Source organism: Salminus brasiliensis, chromosome 14, assembly GCF_030463535.1.
Source record: "Salminus brasiliensis chromosome 14, fSalBra1.hap2, whole genome shotgun sequence".
NCBI classification, from domain to species: domain Eukaryota; kingdom Metazoa; phylum Chordata; class Actinopteri; order Characiformes; family Bryconidae; genus Salminus; species Salminus brasiliensis.
Window position 1 is genome coordinate 16884818 of NC_132891.1, and position 24652 is coordinate 16909469.

Consider the following 24652-nt stretch of genomic DNA (forward strand, 5'->3'; position numbering starts at 1 on the left):
ATTATTATCCAGAATAGCCAATACCATTTTGGAAGTACTGTGAACTATTGTTACCAAATATATGTTAAAAAAGAGAAGGAAATATAATCAATTATAAAGTTAGTTACCTTTTTTGCATGTTTTAATATTTTTTTTTATTTATATATTTGTTTGTTTGCTTCATGAGTTTGTACTGTTTCACTTTCACCAGAAATTACTATCATCAACTTATAAGGTTATTGTATGTGTAAGTTTATATACATAGTCATATCAGAATGTCATGGCCACCCCTGGCTTGGAAAGAATAGGACGTCACAGATGCCACGTGACCGGGGTTGTTGCACGTATAAATAAAAATGATCGTTGTGGACAATTGACATTATTTGACTGATGTCCAGAAGGCAAAAACATGATAACAGGGTACCAGAAGAAAGGTGTTAGTATGGGATGTTCTACAGATGCTCTTCTTGTATACGGAGTGCCTCCCAAAGGCATTCGCTGGGACAGTGGGGCAACAACTCACTAGTGTCATCGGAGCCAAGGGTGGAGGTTTCCACTATTAGATATTTTAGATATTATTAGATATTAGATATAGATATTGATATTAGATATTTTGACATAACTGTGTATATACAGTTGTGGATTGGACTAAAACATACACAGCTTGGAGAAATGTGGTCCTTTATCTACAAAGAATGACAGCCATTAAAACACTCACTTAACTTTAGAAACATTTATTGTACAACAGCAAGATAACTTACCCATGTTACTTCTCTCTCAGACACAGTATTCATGCTACAACAGAAAAGAACATTGACCGAACTCAACGGATATATTCAGACAGTGCAAATGAATTCAGCCAAACGGCCACATCCACTTACACGTCGCTTCGACTAGTCATTTATTAAAAACATAAGAAAATAAATTAAATAAAATAGTTATATCACTGTATCACTATTTCGCCACTATAATCGCCAAAATTTCTAGGATAATATTTGGAGGTGATTGCATGATTTTCTTTAGACACCGCCTTCACACAGACAACTCCGAGCCAAAGCCTCCAGACTGTGCTTCCACTATGTACTGTAGATAGATCAAAACTACAATCTAACTAAAAGGACAATATACAGAGTACAAAAATAAGAGTGGATTTCCTCTGGTAACCAGAATGCGTAGATCCACAGTGTCACACTACTTGCACTAAGTCGTGTAAGATCCTTATCGACATATTAGGAGTTACCATTTAGAGAAGGTTTTGCTAGAGACCACAGTAGATGCTGTGTAGCTGAAGTAGATGAAATCATTTGCCTTAATCATTCCCTCAATGTAATCCTTCCCTCTAAACAATATTAAAAAGCCAGAAGACAAATAGTGGTGATGTCAATGAACACACATTAAGATCTATACTAATACATTAGTTAACATTAGCTCAAGTAGACTCGGGACTACACAGAGGCTTCAATTCCCACTCACTCACCCACACACACACACACATACACGGAGGAGCGACATAAGAAAGCGAGCGTTCATACACAGATGAAACAATAATAATAATAATTCATAGACAATAAAATCTGCTTTCTGTAGTGTGAGTGAAACCATGTGCACATGTGTACACACGCACACACACACACACCATCTTTAGAGCCCTACTTAAAATAATATGCAAGAATGGTCCTTTATAACTGACACAAATGGAAGTGTGTCCTACGCTGAAAAGGTAACGCATTGAATAGTTCTCATTTCCATGACAATAAAATATAGAATATCTACACAATATTGTCTTTTTATGACAATCTTTATCTTATTCATGTGGAAATGATGTCAACACTACAATGACATATTCAATACACAACTTTTTCCTGCGCTATTTAATTGGAAGCGTGCCGTACTGAAGTGACTTGGTCTAACGCTTATCTCTGTAAATACTTTTACGTAAGAAATGGGTGATAGGGAAGGTAAGAGAGCAGAGAGGAGAACACTGACAGAGTGTGTGACAACGCATTTGTACAAGAGATAAAAGGAAGGCAGAGGCCTGAACAACAGCAGTATGGCCATGTTTGGCTAACATGGTCATGTGGCAGTAATGAGAACACTGAGCATGCAAACCCATATACCGCTGGTGCTCCGCCTCCTTAACCATAGACTCTGGATTATCTGGCGCAATTACATGCACAACAGCATACCTGCTATACAAAATCTACAAAATAGAAGCCGAAAGCTTGCACATTGTCACGCTCACACAAAAGCCTGGTCTCTCCATATTTGCAGATTTTTGGATTTTTGACTTCTGGCAGTTCTTTACGCTGGGTCAAAATTTCATGAGGAGTAGGCCAATAGAAATGCACCAAAATACTTGGAATAAAATCTTTCTACATTGGCTTTGGAGGTTTTTACATGACAGCGACAATATGCTTTTTAATGAATGCTCTACCTGAGACGAGTCATTTTCCAGTTGAGAGGTGTTACATTGCACATTTTTCTGTTTATGGACTCCTGTACAGGAGACAAGCATTCTGCAAAAATCTGCAAAATAATTAAACCAATCAATTACACACCGCTAGCTGTTCTTCATAGCCATATATGGGGTTAAACTATAATTCCCCTTCTAATTAGTGAACAAAGCTATTTTAAGGGGCACCCATCGTTGACATCAGCATTCAATAGCACACACACACTCAACTTTGTAGAAAAGCATCATCATTGGAATGGGACCTGACCCTAAGGCTACCATGCTCAATGCCAAACAGCCAGAGGGGTATAACTGCATTCTTGTGAGCGATGGAGCTCTACCAAATACTTTTGAGATGAGTTGGAGTGGCATTTGGTGTCCAGAGTTAGTCATCCAACATCAGTCCCTGACATCACTGATATTGTTTGTGGATGAATGCAATCAAGTCCACACAGCAATGTTCCAAGCTCTAGTGTAAAGCCTTCCCAGAACAGACTGTTAATTTAGCAAAGAGGGGGAATAAAAACTAAGGGGACCTGTTTTTCTATATAACTCTATATTGAATAGAAACACACATACACACTGGGTCCCAACAGCCAAACACCTCTAAGGGACATGATAACCTCTTAAAACACAGAAACAACAAAAACAGCCACGTTAAAAAACACTCTCAACTACACTATACTGTCTTCCTTTTATGAACAACGCATAGGTATCAGTAAGACTATGGAAAGTTCCTGTCAAAACCACAATAACAGAGGTTATTTAATTGGGTTATCAGAGCGGGGTTAACACCTGGTGGTGTATCCCTGGGCCTTTGGATACACACCATAAACGCCAGCGGGTGCAGGTTTGCTGGTTGAAGAAATAGAAGTCCCCTTAGCTAAGATATGAATGTTGCCATAACATACAACAGACAAACAAAAGACACTGCAAATTAAACAGTAGAAACTCCATTTCCCTTGCCTTGTCTATCGGTCAGTACACAAACCTGGAAGAACAAAGATATCCTGCTATTTAGCTTCAATGTGTTTGCGTTTTGCAAAATCAATGTAAAAAAAAAAAAAAAGAAAGAAAGAAAAAAAGAACTGTAGATATGCTCATGATGATAATGGATATTCAGGTGTTGTTCCAGTGTAGGTACAAGAAAACCAGTCATAAGTAGCAGATAGATGGTCAAATGTGTTGCACACTACTTAACATGTATCTGTTTGAGAAGAGTGCATAGTTCAAGTGAGCAGGGCTGTCTGGGAGACTGTGGATGTGAGAAGGTATGTGAAACAGGCTCGGGGTACACTAGGGTTGGGAGTGGTAAAAAGGCAAAAGAAAAAGAAAATCCCGTTTCTTTGTCTGTGCAGAGGCATGCCTGAGCTTTTAGAGCCTTCACATTTCATAGCAGAGATCAGAGACGGTAACCTGTCCACTCGTCCAGAGCCCTCTTTCTCTTTCTCTCCCTCACTCATTCGGCAGTCGTAGCGCAGGGTGTAAAGGGCAACTCCCTTTGCTGGCCAGGTGGTCCCAGAGGAGAGGGAGAAGGAGAGGAGGTCGAGGAGAAGGTTTTAGAAGGCTCTAGTTGTAGCCGGTGTCGGTCCGGTAGCTGGTGTGGTGACTGTCTGATTTCAGCTGAGTGGTCTCTGTGGCTGAGGAGGGCTGCACCATGATCGGATCACCGTCTGTAGGCACAGCATGAACATGCACAAAGACAGTTATTTACAACCAAGGTAGATTTTATGTTCCTAAATGAAACTCTGTACACTCAAATCGTAGAGCCACTGGGCCACATTCATGCAACCTTCCCGGAAACTTCACATCAGTAGTAGTAGAATGTGTGCATATTAATAAATACAGATGGTTCACAAACTGAGCATATGCCTTTACAATTACCATACAATTCCCATAATCCACACCCATGAATTGACCACAATAATACAAATGCCTGTAGAGTTGTGCATGCTCTGCAGAAGATTCTTCAAACTCGTTCAATTTGAATGAAGCATAGGGCATGTGCCAAGTTACAAAAATAATAAAATAAATACAAATGTAATAATTTATGGTGCACACACTCTTGCGCCAGGAACTTGCATCAAGTATAAACGCATCTTAAAACTCCTGGCATGATGCTGGAATTATTGAGGGCTGAGAAATTCCTGACTTGTTACCAATCTCCTGCTGAAATGTACCAGTATGGAGCCAAGCACGAACAGCAGCTGTACAGTTGCGGAAACACTGTGGGACAGACTCCAACAGTGTTGGAATCCGCTATTATAGTGAAGTAATCCACATAATTGACCATGAGGGCAAAAAAAAAAGAAAAAAAAGAGCCTATAATTTGTTTGATTGTTGAGTGTCAGATCTATAATTTCACCAACATATAGCTAATATTAATAAGACAGCCTTTCTACATCTTCTAAAACATTACCAAGCTAAGAAATTCCTTATCTCTACAGGATGCAGAAAAACTGCAGCCAAGGTCCTTAGTAAAACTAGTATATTTGAACATATCAGTTCAGTTCTATCAACACTGCACTCAATCTTCAAGTCTAGGTTTAAAATTCATCTGTTTAGTTTAGCTTTTGGTATTTATTGTTACCTCTCAGATAATGGTTACATGATAACTGCATGTACATGTACCACAATAATTATTATAGACATATTAAGATTAGGTTACACATCTGAGCAGTTCAACAGTCTTGATGGTTTGGTGACTTTTATCAATGATTTATAAATAGTTCAGAGGACCAGAGGAGGATGGGTCCCCCCTTTTGAGTCTTGTTTCTTTCTCCAGCCTTCTTATGCGGTTGATTTCTGATTCTGTAAAGCTGCTTTGTGACACCAGTTGTAAAAAGCGCTATACAAACTGATTGGATTTGTTTTGATTTGAGTGTAATTTTGTTTGATTTGTTTATGTATTATTTAAGCATTATCTTAATTCATTTTAGGTGCAGTCATGTCAAATGACAATTTCAGTGCCTTCTGGGTGTTAAGTGTTTCATGAATCAAAAGGAATAAATATTTTATCAGTAATAAACTGTATGTGAAGGATAGATCTGGCTTTTTAATATTACATGCTGATATTTGGTCCAATTCTGCCACTGTTGTGCAAAACCAACTAAACCAAATGAAAAGGATACACAGTTACAGAAATCCACAAAATCTTCTGTGTTCAGGACTGTAGGTATGGTATTGTTGGTTTCACAATTTATGCGCTTTCTAGAGTTAGCTGGTGCTCAATAGGGGACTCCGGGAGCAAATGAGTCAGTTCTCAGTATATATTTGCTGCCACAGAAGCATCATCTTTCATCAAAGAATGCACTATATGTATTACACTTCAATTTTTTAAAATATTTGGGATTTGAGGAGTATTGATGATAAGGGCCCCACCATTACAGGGGATGCACAGCGGTGTTTTGATGAGTTGTCAACTTAATTTTGTTTTTACTATGGAAAATGATGAGTGCACTAGTTGCATGGGCTCACCTCTTTCCTCAGATTGCATCTGGGCCTCCAGGTCCTCAGGGGAGACATAAAAATCTGGCTCGTGGTCCATGGGAGGCCGCGGTTTACACTTACCGCAGCAGCAGTTACAGCAGCAGCACAAACAACAGCAGCAATAACAACCTGTGGCAATGCCGCAGAAGACAAACAATGCCTGCAGAAAAACACAGAAAGAGAGAGAGAGAGAGAAATACTTACTGGATGCATTTTCTAGCAGTTAAAAGATACTTAAAAAAAATGAAAAAAAGTTTTTCACAGCCAGGTTAATTAATGAAGTGTTTAAAATAACATACAGAAACTGAATGAAGAATAATACAAATATATATTTTTAAATTTTTAAATATATTTTTCTTGTTAAGCTGTTGTTCTCTGTCTCAACCATACTGGTGCATTAATGTACAGTAAAGTTCCACATGTCATGACTAAAACTGCTCATGAAAAGTTAGCAGTATAAGGGGTTCAAAATATGAAAACTCTTGTGACTGAGTCTCCAAGAAAAAGGCATGTACACACTCACCTTAGCCCACCAGCTTGAGAGCACAAAGTACGTGTTGACGTTCTCCTCTCCGAACTGCTCAGCCACATAGAGGCCAAGAGAGCCATACTGGTCGTAGATGTTGCGTTTTGTGGGATCGATAAGGATGGCGTGAGCATTGTTGATCTCTTTAAACTTCTCTGCTGCTTCTGGATTATCAGGGTTCTTGTCTGGATGGAACTTCAGAGCTAGTTTCCTATTACACCAAACAACAGGGGCAGATATTCAGAGTTTCAGGGGTCAGCTACATCTAGGGCCAAGGCTCAGAGGAACTGTTCTTTAAAGGAGAACTGCTCCTACTCTTTTCCATACTGTAAACATTTCTTACATATCCCCTCGTTTTCTTGAAATAAACCAAGAATGTCTAAAAGCACAAAGACGAGTGGTTAACAGTTAACATGTAGCTCTATGTTGCCCCCTTGTGGTTTAAAGTTGAACACTCCTCTTAATTAAGCAACACGGAAATCCAAACAGCGGTAGTGTACAGAGTGCAAATACAGCCAGATATCTGAAGCAGGTAAAGGTGCAATCATTCCCAAGAGATGTCCCTGATTTCCAAAGCTCCAAAGAGATCTTTTTTTTCAAGCAGAACATATGTTTGGTTTTCTTACCGGTAGCACTTTTTGATGTCCTCTGGTGTAGCAGTCTTAGCAACCCCTAGGGCCTGGTAAAGTGTTTCCCCTGATGTGGAGAGAGAGCGTTGTCTTTGCTGGTCCGCCATTACTCACTCTTGCACAAACACACACATGCACACTCCCTCACACACTCACCACAGCCTCTGTGAGAGACAGAGAGACAGAGACAAAGAGAGACAGACAGAGAGATTTAGTTAACCTGTATTTACTTGTACATCCTCCCCATTTGTTCCCATTTGTTATAGTAGCTAGTGATCATAGAGATAAGACATACTGCCTAATAAGGTACAGCTCCACAGAAAGCTAAAGGCGTCACATGGCACGGGTCAGAATTTATTTCATACACACACAGGATAGGCAGATTCTGTGCTTGTGTGTGTGCTCAAGAGTCACAGCGAGACTGAACAGTGGACACAGTTTAAACGCGTTCAAAAGATGTTCAAAGGTGCTCAGCAAATCTATTAAATCTGTTAAATCGTGTTAGGAAACTTCCACGCTAAGCGACTACTGATCAAAGGATCGTGGTCATTTCCTACACTGTGAAGATGGTCACAGAGTTATTCGGAGCAGTTATTTGTTTTAGAGTACAGTACTGGTTGAATATTTAGTCCATGTGTGTGCATCCTGTCCATATAATGGGGCGCATAAGGAAGCATAACGCAACAACTGACTGCAAATGAACTTAATCCTAATCTGGGGAAAAACACAGTCCCTGTACACACACTAAAGAAGCTCAGAGGAGAAAACAGAGGAGTCTTCCATATTCTCACACCTTCCTGTGTTTGGTGTAGCTCCTTCCCTCTGTGAGGCTAATCGTGCAGGCCTATCAGGGAGCATTAGCGGATTAGCTGTAGCAGAGTCTGAATACGTGAAGAGTTATTTCTGTCACCTCTCAAACCCTGTGTGCCTCTTAACACTGTAGATAGACAGATAGATAGACAGATAGATAGACAGATAGATAGATAGATAGATAGATAGATAGATAGAAAACAAACTTGAAACAGACAGTGGTATAGGTGTGTGTGAGGATGTGTATGTTAGTTTCATTAAAGCCAATTAATTTCAGGGCTTCCCCGTGTCTCCCTCCCTCTCGCTCATTGTTTCTACTTCCTCCTACTCTCCCCTCCCAGTCCCACTCTCTGCCTCGCCATATGGACAGGGTAAATCTTCTGTGGCACTCTGTAAACCGTTTTCTCTACTACGGCTTAATCTCAGTTCAAGGCACTGACATGTCATTGGTCAAATGGGGGAAAACAGTAGAGCTGGCACAATTCCACAGCTTACTTTAACGACACTGATCCTGAAACGTCATCATGATTGGAATACCAGTCACATTTCCCATAGTTTGAGAAATGATCTTAAGAAATTTCTTATTGAAGCTATATTTTTCTGCCACGAGACACTAAAATAATGCACCACCACCCCTGTGTCAGTTACAGATTTGAGAAGTAAGAGAATTTATTATGCTCAAAAATGATTTTCTGGCAATTCCTACTGACGACTGACCTGACTAACCACTCTAACGAGCCAATAGAGGACTGAGTTAATTATGTTCTGAGACTCTTCAACCATATCTACAGTTGTATGCAAAAGGGTACACCTTGCAAAATTACATATACTCTACATATAATCCTTTTGCATACAGCTGTAAATATCTGATATGTTTCATATACATGCAAGACAACCACATTCACCATTTGTGTTGGACACAGATGGAAGCTGGCCTCTGCCTTTAACTCATCTGTGCAGTAAACACAGAGAGACAGAGAGACCGAAAACAGTCAGAACAAGCTAGCCGAGCCCAGGTACAGAAACCCACAACCCTGTTCTCAATATCCTGGTGCTCTAACCACCAATCTGTGTATCTGCGTATCTGCCTATGCCAATGCAAAAGCTAGAACAAAAGCGAGCTTAACAGACATTAGGGGTAAATGTCAATTTTAGTTGTGAAAAGATACAACTGCTTTTAATAAGATCCTGTAGATCCTGTAGCTCTGAAGCCCAGCATCACCTACACAGGTTGCTTTTCCCCTCCGATTACAATAAACAAGTCATTAAATATTGCTTTTGATTGGCGATACTGATCTAACATCATCCATTAATATGCAGTTGTATGAATACGTTTAACCTGTTCTATACTGTATCTTCTGATGATTAGTTAGGTGTCCACACACATTGTGCATTGTGCTCATTTGAAAATGCCAGTAGCAAGCAGGTCAACAACACATTGATATTCGACTGATATTAAATAGGTCCCATCTCTACAATACATTATGCTGAAGAGAGCAAATTATGACAAATGTCAATATGGCCTGTAGGTGCTCTTTATTCTCCAGTGCATCTACCTTCATCACCTGTATCTCTCTGTGTTCTCTCTGTCCACCTGTACTTGTCCTTTCTTGTTTACATTCTCTCTTACTACTCTAGATCAGGTCAGTGTCTGCTGAAAGATGGGAGCTGAATGTTTTGTGTACTTGGTGTCAGTCCACTGAACAATGCTCACGAGTAGCAATAAAAACACATATGTATGCACAGACTGAAAATCTCATTATTTTCATATTGCTGAAGCAGTTTCTCTAACAGGAGCCTGCAAACCTTTTTTGGAATCCGAGAGGCTGCAAAACGTTATGGTCTTTAGACTGACAATCTCATTCTTTATATCAGAGTAGAATTTACTAACTGATAAAATAAGAAATGGGGGATAATAATGGATAACTGACAATAAAGACTGAAGAATATGATAATAAAACATAATAAAATATGAATATAATAAAAATGTTTATGTTTTTCATTGCAGTGAGTATTTTAATTCACCCTCATGTATTAATATCAGCCTACATTATTTTGACAATTACAAGGGATGATCTTAAACATCAGACAAAATAATGTATGTATTGTATAAATGTACGTATTAGAATAGCACATCACTGAAATATATGTATTAAATTCAGTTTACATGACAAACTGCATTTATTACTCTCTACAAATACATTTTCATTTCTCCATGATACTCCGTTTAAGGCAATTGAGTTATATTTAATGCTTTTATATGTTTTAGCACCAGCGCCTGCATCGGCAGATAAGCACATTTAAACAATAGATACCGGCATTTGCATAGAATCCCCATACTGGTGCATCCCTGATTATCATGCATGCTGTCTCACACCCTTTTAACACCCTCTCGCTAAAACTCGGTAATTTATTTGTAATTTGTAAAAGGGGGCGATTTGCATATTGGCTACTTATTATATAGAAGAACTTAAAAGGGGGTAAATATGTGAGAGAAGTGGACGAGTGAGAAACACAAACAGAAGAATGAGGTCACATGGTTTCTCCATAGAGATACCAGCTGTTGTCATAGCTACTAACAAAGCGTGAGTGTATTTATCTGTGCGTGTAATGGGAATAAAAAGCAAAGCCCTAAACAGATGGCTGGGAATGCCACGGGAGATCTAAACACTAAAAATTAGCCTGGACATCGAATATCAGACAACTGCAACATTTTGGCTAATTATCTCGTATTTCCTCAGTTTGTGGTGCAGTAGATTCGTTCACAAGACTGTGAGCATGACAAGATTTTTCTAATGATCAGTTTGCACTGAAATTGCCAAATGTGAAAGAGTTCTGATACAGATGCTTTCCTACAAACGTCTTGACCTAGGAATCTTTTATGAAGGTCAGTAAATGTAAAACGTTTGCTCGAAGTTGACAAGAAAGGTTCTTTTCAGGACAATGTACCACCCACCTAAAAAAATACTGATCGACAAGCAACCAAAAACGTGTGATAAAGCAGACACTTTTAATGCTATAATCATAATTTAATGCAATAATATAATCATGTCTGTAGAGGTGGTTCTGTGACTTGTGTTGCGTTATTACATATACATGTATTTCTGGAGAAATACTCTCTATGAGAGTTTACTACCACTATGTCCCAGGGGTTGCCAGTTCGACTCCCCACCTATGCTACTTTGCCTTCAGTGGCCATAGTCCAAGAGAGCACAATTGGTCGTGCTCTCTCCGGATGGGTTGATGGCGCTCTCAAAGTGACACTGGCCGGCACAGCTAGCGTGGCCGAGCTGGGGAAACAGCGCTTTCCTCTGAGCATGTCCTAAGCTGCCCGGTGATGCCATATATTGCTAGTGATAGGGGGAGTTACAAATGGGTGGGCTAACTGGCAGTACCAAATCGTACACCGTATGATAACCATCTGTTCTTGTACCACAGTATACCCAATAACACTAGTTTCTCTTAAGAAATTGTATAACCACACGTAATACATGTTGAACAGGTCAAACCTGAAAGTGTTTTTCGTCAAGACATTACAGTACTTCTATAACACCAAAACACCCTGAAACTAAAACCTTTCTCAAACAGAGTCTACAGAAACATGTGGTCAGCTTGGGGTTGCTCAAGGACACAAAGGCATGTCAGTAACCATAAACTCATGACATTTTGTGCAATTACAAAATTCCCTGACCCCTGATCCACTTACTGACATAACTAAATACGACTTAGAGTCCATAACCAAAATCATTCTGTAGTTTTATTACAGTATTGCTGTAATCTTAAACATAATTATTCAAATGCTGCAGCTAAATAATTTATTATTGAGTGGTAAAAACTATGAACATAAATATTTTGTTTGTATATTTTATTCAGAAAGTTTTTGTTGGTGGATTTGAGATATATAATATGCTTAGTCATAGTAGTTATGTCAAATGTTAGCCTTTGGTAAAAACAAAGGAATGAATGTAGATCAGGCTTAAAATAACTGCTGCATGATTCATTAAAACATGTCTGGATCGTCCTTGATCCTGATCCAGTGGATCAGTTCAAGACATACCTAATAACTGGGATAACTTTATTCTTAACAAATTGACTGAAAGCAATTAGCTTTGATATGTATTATTAATATTCCCTGTAAACTGAAGCACTTTGTAAAAACAAAAAGTGAAATTAGTCTACACCACCTCTCATCTCTCACTTCTCCAAATCCTGAAGTAGACCCAGACATCAGTCTCTGTAATCAGACAACACTCTGACAGTAATCTGGCTAGCAGCCCTGCCCAGAGGGTAAAACAGGAAAAAAAGAAGGATAGTAGGGTTTTTACCTCTGCCAATAACATGACCTCATTTACACATCACTGATTTAATATATGTAGTCTCAGTTGGAGAGACACTGTGCCCTGTTATCATGCTTACGAAGCTTGGACTACTGTCTACAACACTGAATGGGCAGGAAATACACTGCTAAAACTAATAGTATAGGATAAATAAAGATTAGACCATCTTTTGGATTCGACCATTGTGAATATACCTGCAGAGTTTAGAACTACATGCCATGTACAAACAACAAAAGCCAAAAATGTTCAGACACTGAAAACTGACGTCTGCTACAATTAGCTCTACCACAAAAGGCACAATATGAATGTACACCAATCAGCCATAACATCAGTGAGCCTTGGGCGCCTACACACACAGACCCTGCTGCCGGTTCACAGACTGTCCTTCCTTGGACCACTTTTGGCAGGTACTGACTACTTCATACCAGAAAAACACCCCCACAATACCTGCCTGATGTTCTGACGCTCAGACCCAGTCGTCTGGCCATCACAATCTGGCCCCTGTTAAAGTTACTCAGATTCTTACGCTTGCAACACAGTTCCTGCTTTTAAAACATCACCTTCAAGAACTGACTGTTCACTTGCTGCTTAATACATCCCACCCTTTGACAGACGCCGTTGTAATGTGATAATCAATGTTATCCATTTCACTTCTCATTGATTTTTAAGGTTATGGCTGATCTGTGTAAACGCAGGTGTGGTCCCACGCTCCATTATAGAGAAGGCCTAGGCACTACATCTGCCTCTCTCTACATCTGACATTAGTCACTGGATCTTTCTGTCACATGTATGAAACAGGGAACCATCATTATGAAATGGCTCTCCACTCCTTACTGGGTAAGAAGGACATCTAGTTCACAACTCAATGCTAGGTCCAAATGCTAGGCTATAGGTACCCTACATGCCATTTCAAATCAAATTCTAACCTTTATTAATTGTTACACCACCAATATATAGCAGATATAGCTTCATTCTTGTAGTCTTGTAGGCCTGGGGTTATGACCAAAAATGTGTACTAGGGTATTTCTTAAGATTTTGAGGTTTCGTGGTATATCACTGCATTTGTATTTGTTCATATTTGTTGCTCATAATGTTCATATTAGTCAATCCAATTAGAAGGTCTGTCTTTATAGTTAACAGTGGCTTAGTTGACTACTAACTTTCCCTTGGTGCTACTAAGGTGTTCATAACTGAAGGACACGTTTGGGAAGCACTGTAATTTTGTGTACATACAAAACATTACCAAACAGGAACAGCCTGATCTTTGCATTCGGCTATTTTTGTTAACTCTTCAAACCTTAAAGGCCCAACACCTCCATTCTTTATGAAGTCAAATGAAGTTGCACATTGTTTTTTTGCTGAATACTTCACAGTGGCTAAAATAATTTCTAATAGTTACTAAATAATAGGTGTAACAATTCAATTAAAACTACAACAAAGTTTAGGTTTCGAAAGGTTAAACTTTGGCTCGCCCAATGCACAGAATCCAGTTTTCTGGGGACGTTTGGGTTTTACAACTAGAAAACGTTGCAGTAGAAAATTGTTTACATGCTTGTAGTGGGGCTGCAAACAATTGCAACCACTTCTAGTTTAAAATATCCTTTACTTTAACATCAACATGAAATAGATACCAGAACACATTTGTCTTCCGTAACTAGAAGTTTTCACAAGTGAAACAGGAAAGTGACTGGGGCATTATGTGATTTAATCCACTGGGATTTTAACCAATTAGTTAGGAACAGGCGTATCAAAACAAACCGGATGCTAGTCTGAAGACAACCACTGAGCAGTACTCGCCTCCTGCTACATCATATTAGCACAGAAACACTGGATATGTTCCCAGCCTCTTGTACAGACCAATGTCAGCTGAAAGTGAGAAGCCACCTAGTTTACATTAGGTTCACAATAGCCACCTAGTTTACACTTGGTCACTTCACGTCTTGAGTATCAGGATTATATCTGGGTAAGGCTTAGACACATAAAAATGCAAGTGTAAACGCAGCCGAGACTCATTTAAAACCAAATTATATCAGTGTAAACACGTCCATAATTTTGAATGTCATAACCCAGCAGATGCTGGTAGTGCTGGTACATGGCAAAAGACATAAACCAATGAGGAAAGAAAGTTCCATTTGAATTTAAGGCAGGTTGTCTTTAAATAGCTGGATCTGCTGCTGATGTGTTAGCATGCTACCACCAAATTGTTGCAGTTTGCTTTGTAACCAACTGGTCCATCACCATTTTACAACTGCAAGAAATTTGCAGGCAAATATAACTTATAGAGGGTATGCGCGTGGCGTCACAGGTTGCAGGAGTCAGTGCTGCCACGGCCACTGTAGCAAAAAGACGTTCATTGTGAATGCAATTATGCAGAGCTATCATTCACAGACTGCCGAAAGCTCAAGAACAGAGAAACAAAAGGCTGCAATTCGCAGAAACAAGGAAAAGCAAGCAAACCTGGACAAAATAGTCTACTGGTGTGTTTTCAGTGTGCCTAAAAACAGTCGAAAACACTCCTAAGACCATTCACTCAACTTAGCGCTCTCAGATTTGAGCCTCAGTTAGCTGGACATTTCTAGGGCTCAAATCGCTGTCCATCGCTATCCATGGACCATTGGTTCTTTGGTAATGTGGATGGACTGCTGTCGAGTCCAACTGCCTTTAACTTGAGCAGATTATCCTTTGTTTTATTCCCGGTTAAGGCGTTTTCCTTAAATGCAGCCGTGCTGAAGAAGGTTTTGCCACTCAGACCACATCACTGTTTAAATAGCAAAAATAACACCACAGAATACATATAGCTCTTTCTCGCTGGCTTGTGTGTGTATTTGGGGTGTGACACTGTTCACATCATCCACCCACTCCTTGTTCCCGGCTCTCGTCTCATTAGTAGACTATGAAACAACTGGATACAGAATTAATTTTTGTCATTCAAATTTTGAATCGTGATCCCAGTGTCATAAATCGGACAGTGGGCTGACTGCATCGTTACACCCTTAATATAGTGTTATATACACATATATGCACTGGGGGCACAATTAAACTATTCAATAAAAAATAACTAATTCTAGTATAAAAGCTTTACGGGTTTACAGCAATAAAAAAAGCACATTCTCACAAATACCACAGGCTACAGATGTATCTAATGTTTGAAGGTTATGTAGTATGTGTGCAACATGACATGTGAATCAACACATTTATAATGCACACAATCAGAGGGAAAATAAAAGTATGCACGTGCGCGCACACACACACGGCTCATCGACACCGGCTCTTCTCCAGCTGTGTCCTCATTCCCTGCTGAGGAGCATCTGTCTGCCTGTGCTGAGCTCATATAAACATCCACTCATTCTCACCTGCCTCCATCACTCTCCTTATTACCTCTTTCCGAGTGTCCAGCCGTATATCCTTTCTTCCTTCTGACTTTCAGGACTTTTCAACATCACACTCTCCAAAGAGCTGCTTTCTAGGAACATCAGAGGCAAAGCCATTTGCAAGTGTAATGAGGGTGACAAACAGGCTCTAATAATAGCCTGCGTCACACCTTCAGTGTATCTCCTCAAATCTTGCGGAGAGGTCTTAAACAGCACTGCTCACATAAGGTGAAGCATGTCAGGCTAAAAGGCAGCCTGTCCTGACATCTACATCTATTAACAATAACTAGTATTTAAGGGCAACATTTCTCAACATTAAAGTTCACATTATTAGTCTCTGTGTGCAGTTAGCTGGCTTTAAAACATGTGTAGTTCATTTATTCAAGTACTGTTTCTCCTTACACAGACAAAAATGCCAAACCCAGACAGACCGCAAGGACTACATTACGAAGGAACAGCTGAAAGAAAGACGCTGAGATCAAAACTTTAGCCCACAAGATAAGAAACAGGAACAGTCCATTAATTAGCCACTACATTCAGCAAACTGAACAAGCTGTCCAGGCCTTGGCCCGATGTCTCCTCATTCAGCACTGTGGTAACAGCTTCCTGTTCTCTGACAAATAATCTGACTAGCACACAAACCAAACCTGCCTCATTGTTTAATGCCGTCGTATGTGACAGTGCTATGTTAAAGGGGCCTAGAAAATCAAACTTCTAACGTTTGTTAAAACAAGACATCTTAATGGGGTAAGTGAACACTGTCCTAAAATGTAGCATTTATTTCCTCAACCTGTACAGTCCATATATATTAAAACTAAGCAGCAACAACAGCCTGGTTGTGAATTTGGTGTCTTTGTGATTTCACAAAAACAAACACATTTTCATATATAGTTTTTTTTTCCCCCCAAACTACAACAGTTTACAAATAGCACAGTATATCGGCCCTAAAGGATATGATTGGGTCAAGCTGACTTACACCAGACATTCTGGCACAATTCTCTCTGATCCGATGACAAGACAAATGTGCTAGAAGCATTCACGCTCGCAGTCTGCCAGGTCATGGCGAGATGATCTGCACTGATATCTTTTAAAGAAAAAATTAAATAAAGACTAAACCCCACAAACTGATTCAGATGGTGGCTTTTGTCATCTCAACAGGCTCGACATGACGGATGTGACACACAAGGGAATAAACCTCACTACAGCCTTAATGAACAGGCGTTTGCTTACACCTTATCACACATGGGGGACATCTTTAACAGTAGAGTGAGACTACTGAAGATGTACACACAGAGATGTGGGTTTGCTGTAACGTACATCAGCAAACCTACACACACCTGCACTTTCACAATTGTTTTTTTTTTTTTTTTACAAGTGTTTTTACGTCAGGGAAAGTCAAAACTAAGGTGATAAATGGTGGAAGAATATGAAAGAAAGTGATGAGGAAAATTATATTAGTCATATTAATCCCAATTATCAGCACTGTTATGTTATTATAGCTAGAACAGACACCCTACCCACACCTACCACTGTGTTTTTACTTTTGATCTGGGAAATGAACCTTTGCCCTTAAATACTAACCTTCAAACCAGCTCTTCGGTTCAGAACAGTGCTTAGAAAAAAATAAATAAAGATCCTGGGCAGCAAAATTAAGATCCAAGGTTAGATCCATGACCAAAGTCAACAGGATTATCCAGTCATTTTCCATTGAGGTGCATTTAGCTAAGATTACTTAGCTATAATGTTCTGCGGTCATATTAACCAGGTCTGATCACGAAAGGCTGCAGAAATGGAGCTAGTCTCTTTATTTTAGAGGAGAAGAGAGGAGAGACACCGGGCGCTTCGTCAACCGACCGCTAGGAATTAGAGCCCTTAATCTCTCCTTCTCCACAGAGTAACACTCACACACTCAGCATCCATGTTGGTCGGTTACTAATGCTGGCTCGCCGGTCAGCTCCAGTTTAGCTCGCTTGCGCGGCTGCGCGGCTGCGCGGCTGCCCAACTGCCTGGCTGTCAGCGGTAATCCAGGCATTAGCACACATGCTATCGCTAGCTAGCTAGTGAAGTGGCAGGTTTACTGACTGCCTTCACTTGCTCTTGTCTTACCTTTAAAGGAGGCGGCGTAAACTCGTCCGAGGGTCTGCCAAGAGCTCTTAGAAAGTTTTTTAACAGTGTTTTCTGGGCTGCAGGTGGATGTGCCGAGACATTAGAGTTCCTCAGCTCAGCTCAGTTCAGCTCAGCTCAGCTCAGCTCAGCTCCTCCTCGCCTCTGTTTGGAACGAATCGAGAGCTGACGTAAGAGGCGCGTGCGGTCAGCGAGAATGGGCGTGCGCGAGGGAATCCATTAGGGCAATGACGTAGCCTTTCGAATGCGTTTTGTATGGTCCAATCAGAGCGCAGGATTTAAATAACGGCGAGATTACTGTTATTATTAAAGTCTATGTATCAACGTCCCCTGATTTCGGAAAGCGTCTACGTCATCGGTGATCGATTCTGCATTGATTATAACACGGTTATCAAACGCACATATTAATATATTATTATATTAAACCTAAAATAAAATATTACAGCTACACAGATAAATCACTTTATTGACGTCACACATTGCGTCACACAGAAAGACACAATGCGCAAGAATAGTGAGAATAGCTTTTAAGGTTGACTAGCTAATACAAAAACGTATAATGAAAATGATTTAAATGCAATCATTAATATGGGGTTGTTTGATGTGAAATGATGGATTGTGCAGGAACGGATTTTCGGTCAGCAACGTTACACACAAAACGTGAAAAATGGTGATGTTTGTGTTGTAGACATTGCGATGACTGATTCCTATATCCACCACCATAAAGACAGTCAGATTCTATATAACACAGCATTTCACACCAAACCACTCTTTACTTCTCAAGTACTAATGAATCACCCAATATTTGAATTTTCAACATTATATTTAATCATATAAACATTTTTTTTGGAATATTATTTTGGGAAAGGTTCTTTTAATAAGTTAAGAACGGAGTGTTTCATGTCTGAGGTTACACAGGTAGCTCTTCAATGCTGGGACTTTTATTCTTTTATTATATCTCTATGTATAATTATATCTGATTATGGTCTTAAGTTTATTTATTTATGTATTTCACAAATAGGAGTATTATAATACAACGCATGTGATACACCATATATAGACTGAGCACACATAACTGTACAAATAATTCTTGCCTTAAACACGTAGAATTAATATTCAGTAACTTCTGTTCAGCTCTTCTTCTTCATTTTTAGATCTGAAATATACTTTATTTTCTTCATATGTCCTTCATGTGTTGTCTACGTGGGATACTTAGATTTTACTTACTTTTTAAACACGGACTGTACACACAAGACAAGCCGACACCATTGCTGTAAATAAATGTACAGGGGTGGATTTGCAGGATCTGGCAACAACGGAAATCTCGTCAGAAGTGAACTATCGCGAGGCTGTGCATTCTGCGGCCCTGCTCGCCTGCACTACAAGCTGCTGTTGAGCAGTAACTGTTTCAGGTAAAACTTACTGTCGATCAGCCCGTAAATAAAGATTTAGCTGGTAGACGACTGTCCTCATGGGTCAGTGCTCGGTCAGTTCGGTGGTCGGTAGGATTTGGTTAGTGTGGTGTGGGAAGCGAGTTGTTTTTGGCGATGCTGAATGGTGAGGCTTCAGTGTTGTGGTTTTCGGGAAGGCCTGAATAATTAGCTCGCGCTTTGGTCATCATTAGAAATCACTGAATTCAAATCAGACGTCCAGTTTAGCACTATAAACATTTTCCATTGCTGATCTTACGTTATTAAAGCTTCCACCGTGTCTCTGTCTGGTCGTGGTAGGTGGTAGTTTTTAATATAGGAGCGTGGAAAGCTGGCACGCTTGACGAGGCATATGCTAGAAAACTTCAGGGCGTTTAAAACTGACCAACAAGTCCTCAGTAATTCGTGCTGCTATAACGGGTGAAATCTGTGTCTGTGGTGCAGTTTAGGTGAAACAGATGAAAAGAGTAGTTTCTAATCTGCATTCTGCATCAAAAATACATCGACCACTGCATGAAGAGAACAGACTACAGCAGAAAGTTTGCTTGCTTGTTCCTCTGCCCTTCCAGACACTTCATGATGAGTTATGCTGAAAAGCCAGAGGATGTAACTCGAGAGGAGTGGATGGAGAAGCTCAACAATGTTCACATTCAGCGTGCAGACATGAATCGACTCATCATGAACTACCTGGTGACAGGTACGCAGGACTGTCGTCATTCATCTTATATCCTTTATCATGGTGATCTGATGAAAAATAGCTGTTGTGTACACTCGCCCTGTATGTGTTCGTTTCTCCAGAGGGTTTCAAGGAGGCAGCAGAGAAATTTAGGCTGGAATCAGGCATCGAACCAAGTGTGGACCTGGACTCACTCGATGAGAGGATAAAGATCAGGGAGATGATACTGAAGGGACAGATTCAGGACGCCATTGCACTGATCAACAGCCTGCATCCAGAACTGCTAGACACTAACCGCTACCTTTATTTTCACCTCCAGGTAAGCGCCGAAATTCAGAAACTTCTTCTGAATAAGACTGTGCTTTCATTTTATATTTTGCAGCAAATATTGATGCTGGCATCATATCGATTCACATAAGGCCCTGCTGTATACCACTCCCGACTATGCACAACCTTGTTAAAATGACATTGTTGAGTAAATAAGTTCACATCCAGACAACACATCTCTGCACATTTTAATGTGCAGTTGTTGATTAGTTACTATTTGAATTTTTTTTTATCTTCTTTTAATAGGAATTATTCAAAGATTAAGACACATTTGGTGCTGTTTAATACCCCCACCCCCCAAAAAAAATAGTAAATAAATACTGATATAAATTTTTTTTTTTATTTGAACAGCCCCAACTTTTGCCTCTGTCTTCTATAATATATCATGACTGTCAAGCACTAGTTTTTGACTATTTGAATAGGGTAGTTCTTAATTATTTTGTCAAAAATTAAATAATTTTACATTAACTTCCATTAAAGGTTAAGTAATTTTCTTTTTATTACATTGCATCCACCTTATTTTCCATTAAATAATGGGGGTGGTCATCTTTCACTTTCGGTGTGACGGCAGATCCATTAATACAATTTTCAACCAGTGATTGTAAACATGCAAAATCAGTAGTATAGTGTGCTCCATTAGAGGGCGTCACAATAATTGGAAGAGTCAACACAAGACGAAGAGGTCTGTAGGATGGCATATATCTTTCTGATGCCTTCTAGAGAAGATAATCTGTGTGTTGTTGAAGGCGCTTAATTTAAAATATCCACCCAAACGTCCAGAAGCCTGCTCTTGCCGTTTTGTGGAGCATAACCAAACACCGGAACATCCTTACCCAAAAAAAATGGCTCAGTTATGCAGCTCTGGTGAAGCAGACACATCTTTTAGAGCTTCCCTGTCAGCCTAACGTTTTACCTGATGGTCTCAAAAACACCCAATGTGTCTGCTTCACCAGAGCCTCATGACTGTGAGTTTCTCCTCCACTATAATCCTATAGTAAAACTCTCATAATCTCAAGCCTGCTGAGAATTTACAAATCTTGCAAAGCTACATTTGCTACATGGAGAATTGTAGTTTTTTTTGGTGTGATTTTATAAGGTAATCTACCGTGTATTTTTATTAGAGCCAAGCGTTTTGTGAGGTACCCATAGTGTCATTGGGCCCTACCCTAGTATGGGAATAGTGTAAGGTAACATACTTTGTATTGATGACTCATTGTTTGAGTTTAGTACCATTGATCGTTTCCACACCTGAGAACAGTTCCAGCATAAACAGTTGCAATCAACATGATTCAATCTCCATTGCAAATTAGGTTTATTAGCAACATGTACAAACCTTCAGCTGTGTGCAATAAACCAACCAAGCAGCTCAAATTTAGCACATTTTTGTCACATTTAATGACTACTGCAGTTGTTAGATGCATCAGATGTGCTTGAGGTAACAGACATCAAATACCTGGACTATATCATATTTTTTGTTTTTTAAACTATGATGTTTGAGTGCATGTAAGAAAAGTGTCAAGATAGTTTGTCCAAAATGTTGAGGTAAGAGATCATTGCCCTGCATAAACATAAAAGATACAGAAAGAGAGGAAATGCACTGAATGTTCTTAGAGATACTGTTTGAAGAGTTAAAGAAGCACTAGTTACTCTACCTGGATGTGGCAAAAACAGGAAGCTATCATTGGTTGCCACCAGAATCCTGAGGAGGTAGATGGTCAATAGACCCACAGCAAGATTTGGTGGCAGCAGGCACTGAGGTTTGATTGCACAGTAAAGTGCATACTTGGCGCTGAAGATCTCCATACCTGTACACCTCTACTGACCCAAAAGCACAAGAAGAGTTGGCTTCAGTATGCTCAAAACCATATAAATAAGCCACACTTCGGGCCTATGGATCAGCAATGTGTCTGGAGGAAGAAGAATGAGGTACACACTGAAAAGAACACCCTGCTTAGGGTAAAGCATGGCGGTGGCTTGTGATTTGCTTCCTCTAGCACTGGAAACCTGCAAGATGGATTCAATCAAGCACCAGGAAACCCTAGGAGTAAATGTCATGCCTTTTGTGAGGAAACTGAAGCTTGGTTGTCATTGCACGTTTCAGCAGGACAGTGAGCCCAAGCATACCTCAAAGTCCATCAAGGCTTTGTTTCAGAAGTCGTCCTTGAGGATTCTGGTGTCGCCTGACCGAAACCCCATACAAAATCTTTGGTGGAATTTGAAGAAGTAATTTGATTGGTGTATTGTAAACAGTTTTGCTAATAAACCTAATTCGCATAAGGGGTTAAATTCTTTTGACTGCAGCTGTATGAACAGACTCCGCTTTCTGTTCCCTTTGCAGCAGCAGCACCTGATCGAGTTGATCCGTCTGCGAGAGACTGAGGCGGCGCTGGAGTTTGCGCAGACGCAGCTAGCAGAGCAGGGTGAGGAGAGTCGAGAGTGTCTGACGGAGATGGAGCGCACGCTAGCACTGCTGGCATTCGACAACCCAGAGGAGTCTCCTTTCGGAGACCTCCTTAACATGATGCAGAGACAGAAGGTAGGGGATTTGATGTACTAGTAATATTGTGTATATAATGTAATGTTTGTTATTAAATGAGGCAAAATGCAGAGTGTCCAGTTGGCAAAAAATCATTTACCCATCTTCATCTTAAAGGCACAGCGATAATCCCAAGAAGAAATACGTACAATAGCTTAAAAACATGACCTCATGCAGTGTGAGTGTGTTGCAGGATGATTCCAGTAACAGATTCTGCCTGATACTGATGCCCATTGATGGGCATATGACATCACTGTTGCTTTCATTGTAGCTCAAAGTGATGTTTTGGTGATTAAAATGTAGTCAGGATTTGGATCAATATAGTTAGTCAGCTTCTTTGGGGACTGACTTTGCCTCTTTAGTTTTGCACTAAAGCTACAAGGCAAATGTAGCTGATAATAGAAATAGAAGCTTGTATAAAACCAATAAGAAGTGTGGTTAATATTGTATGGCAAACAAACAAGAAGGTGGTAACAACCATATTTAAGCTTGAACTTAGTCTGTACTATGTATTTGTGTAGATAAAAGTATGCAGTATTGGGTTAGAAACAACGTAGCTAATCTCAGATGGGCTTATTAGCTTGGCCCACAGGTGAAGTGTGTAAAGACTTGGGCTTGCAGTTGGCAAGACTCTAATCAATGGTGTGTATTTATACGCTTTATATCTAAACCTTACAACTCCAGTGCAAAACTAAGGAAGCAAGCCTGAGACGCCGAACACGTTTTGACTGATTTATTATATATGGGGTAAATGTGAAACTGTAATTTAGATTTTCTGCCAGATTATGTTGATTTTTGCTCATGCTGATTTGATGACTGTTTTTAATAGGTATGGAGCGAGGTCAACCAAGCTGTGCTGGACTATGAGAACAGAGAGTCGACGCCTAAACTGGCTAAACTCCTGAAACTTCTGTTGTGGGCTCAGAACGAACTGGACCAGAAGAAAGTCAAGTACCCTAAAATGACTGATCTGAGCAAGGGCACCATTGAGGACCCCAAGTGAAGAGAAATGGGGAAGTTGCTCAGTGCTCGCATTCTGTGGGAAACAAAACGGACGTTTTTCCCCTCCCCTTTCACTATTTATACTCAGTCAGTGACTGACACTTCAATATACTTTTTTTTTTTTTCCCTTTTTTTGGTTCAGCGTAATTGTTCTTGCTTATCAGAGACTTTTGCATTAAATGGGTTGTGCAAATGGGAGTGTTTTGAATTTTAAAAGTTATTTATGGCCAAAATAAGAACACTTTGTAACACAGAGAAAATTTTACGATTTTGTTACCTCTATATTTGACTTGGTGAATTGCATTTAATTTTAGCCATTGTGTTTTTGCAGAGAATTGCTTTTTTTGTCTCTATTTTTGTTCAGAAACTATATATAGCGATCAAGACTCTGTGGACATGTTGGATGTAGATTTAAGCCTAGTCCTGGACTCGAGTGAATCATCGCAAAGCGGCACGGTTTAGAAACTGAATCTTGAGGCTTGCCTCAAGTTCTGAGGATCTGCTGGATTGTGAAACATTGTACACATCTGAGTATCAGCAGAGCGGTGAACTGATTTGGTGGAACTGTTTGTTTGCTTCCACTTTCCACTGTTTTTTTTTACATTTTTTTTGGCAGTGCAAGACATTTCAAAAATGACCATTTTGTAAATGTGTTGGGAGGGATCATATTCTCTGTGAATGTGTCATTGCATTGTAAGGGGTTTTGTTTTCTTCTGTTGCATCTTCTCGTAGTTACCCTGCTAAAATGGACATACTCGATAATGTGATCTACAGAAAATGCAGAGTTGAGTTGGTGGGTTTTGGAAGTCAGATGCTTTACAGAGGTATTAAATACTTTTTTTGAAGTCCTTGTATATTTTTATTTATTATTAAAGGAATCAGAGCTCCTTATGAACCGACAACACAGTTCAGATCTTCACGATGACTTCTCTATGCCTCAGTAAAGTTAATAAGAAATCATGAA

At 39.7% G+C, this 24652-nt stretch overlaps 2 protein-coding genes across 3 annotated transcripts; one reads left to right on the forward strand and one right to left on the reverse strand.

The window, feature by feature from the left end:
- Window positions 1-697: 697 nt before the first annotated feature.
- dnajc5ab (DnaJ (Hsp40) homolog, subfamily C, member 5ab) lies at window positions 698-17854 on the reverse strand. The gene is made up of 5 exons (XM_072697361.1): window positions 17700-17854; window positions 7073-7239; window positions 6444-6657; window positions 5909-6080; window positions 698-4104 (listed from the first exon to the last, which is right to left on the reverse strand). The coding sequence occupies exons 2-5, from the start codon at window positions 7180-7182 to the stop codon at window positions 4001-4003; spliced, it is 600 nt and encodes a 199-aa protein (XP_072553462.1). The 5' UTR covers window positions 7183-7239; window positions 17700-17854; the 3' UTR covers window positions 698-4000.
- Window positions 17855-19047: 1193 nt separating this feature from the next.
- On the forward strand, window positions 19048-24533 carry gid8b (GID complex subunit 8 homolog b (S. cerevisiae)). Of its 2 annotated transcripts, XM_072696431.1 has the most exons (5): window positions 19048-19129; window positions 19717-19844; window positions 19946-20142; window positions 22489-22686; window positions 23516-24533. In XM_072696431.1, the coding sequence occupies exons 2-5, from the start codon at window positions 19724-19726 to the stop codon at window positions 23687-23689; spliced, it is 690 nt and encodes a 229-aa protein (XP_072552532.1). In that variant the 5' UTR covers window positions 19048-19129; window positions 19717-19723; the 3' UTR covers window positions 23690-24533. The 2 variants fall into 2 exon arrangements, with proteins under 2 accessions (XP_072552532.1, XP_072552531.1); XM_072696430.1 differs by lacking the exon at window positions 19048-19129 and having other exon boundaries at window positions 19140-19844.
- Window positions 24534-24652: the final 119 nt, after the last annotated feature.

Bases quoted from the DNA above. Each gene is read 5' to 3' on its own strand.
- dnajc5ab (XM_072697361.1), bottom strand. From the start codon at position 7,182: ATGGCGGACCAGCAAAGACAACGCTCTCTCTCCACATCAGGGGAAACA. The intron at 6,658-7,072 runs GTAAGAAAACCA...TTGGTGTAATAG, and splicing joins GACATCAAAAAGTGCTACCG to GAAACTAGCTCTGAAGTTCC. The intron at 4,105-5,908 runs GTGAGCCCATGC...CTGTGCCTACAG, and splicing joins GATGCAATCTGAGGAAAGAG to ACGGTGATCCGATCATGGTG.
- gid8b (XM_072696430.1), top strand. From the start codon at position 19,661: ATGAAGAGAACAGACTACAGCAGAAAGTTTGCTTGCTTGTTCCTCTGC. The intron at 19,845-19,945 runs GTACGCAGGACT...TCGTTTCTCCAG, and splicing joins CATGAACTACCTGGTGACAG to AGGGTTTCAAGGAGGCAGCA. The intron at 22,687-23,515 runs GTAGGGGATTTG...TGTTTTTAATAG, and splicing joins ACATGATGCAGAGACAGAAG to GTATGGAGCGAGGTCAACCA.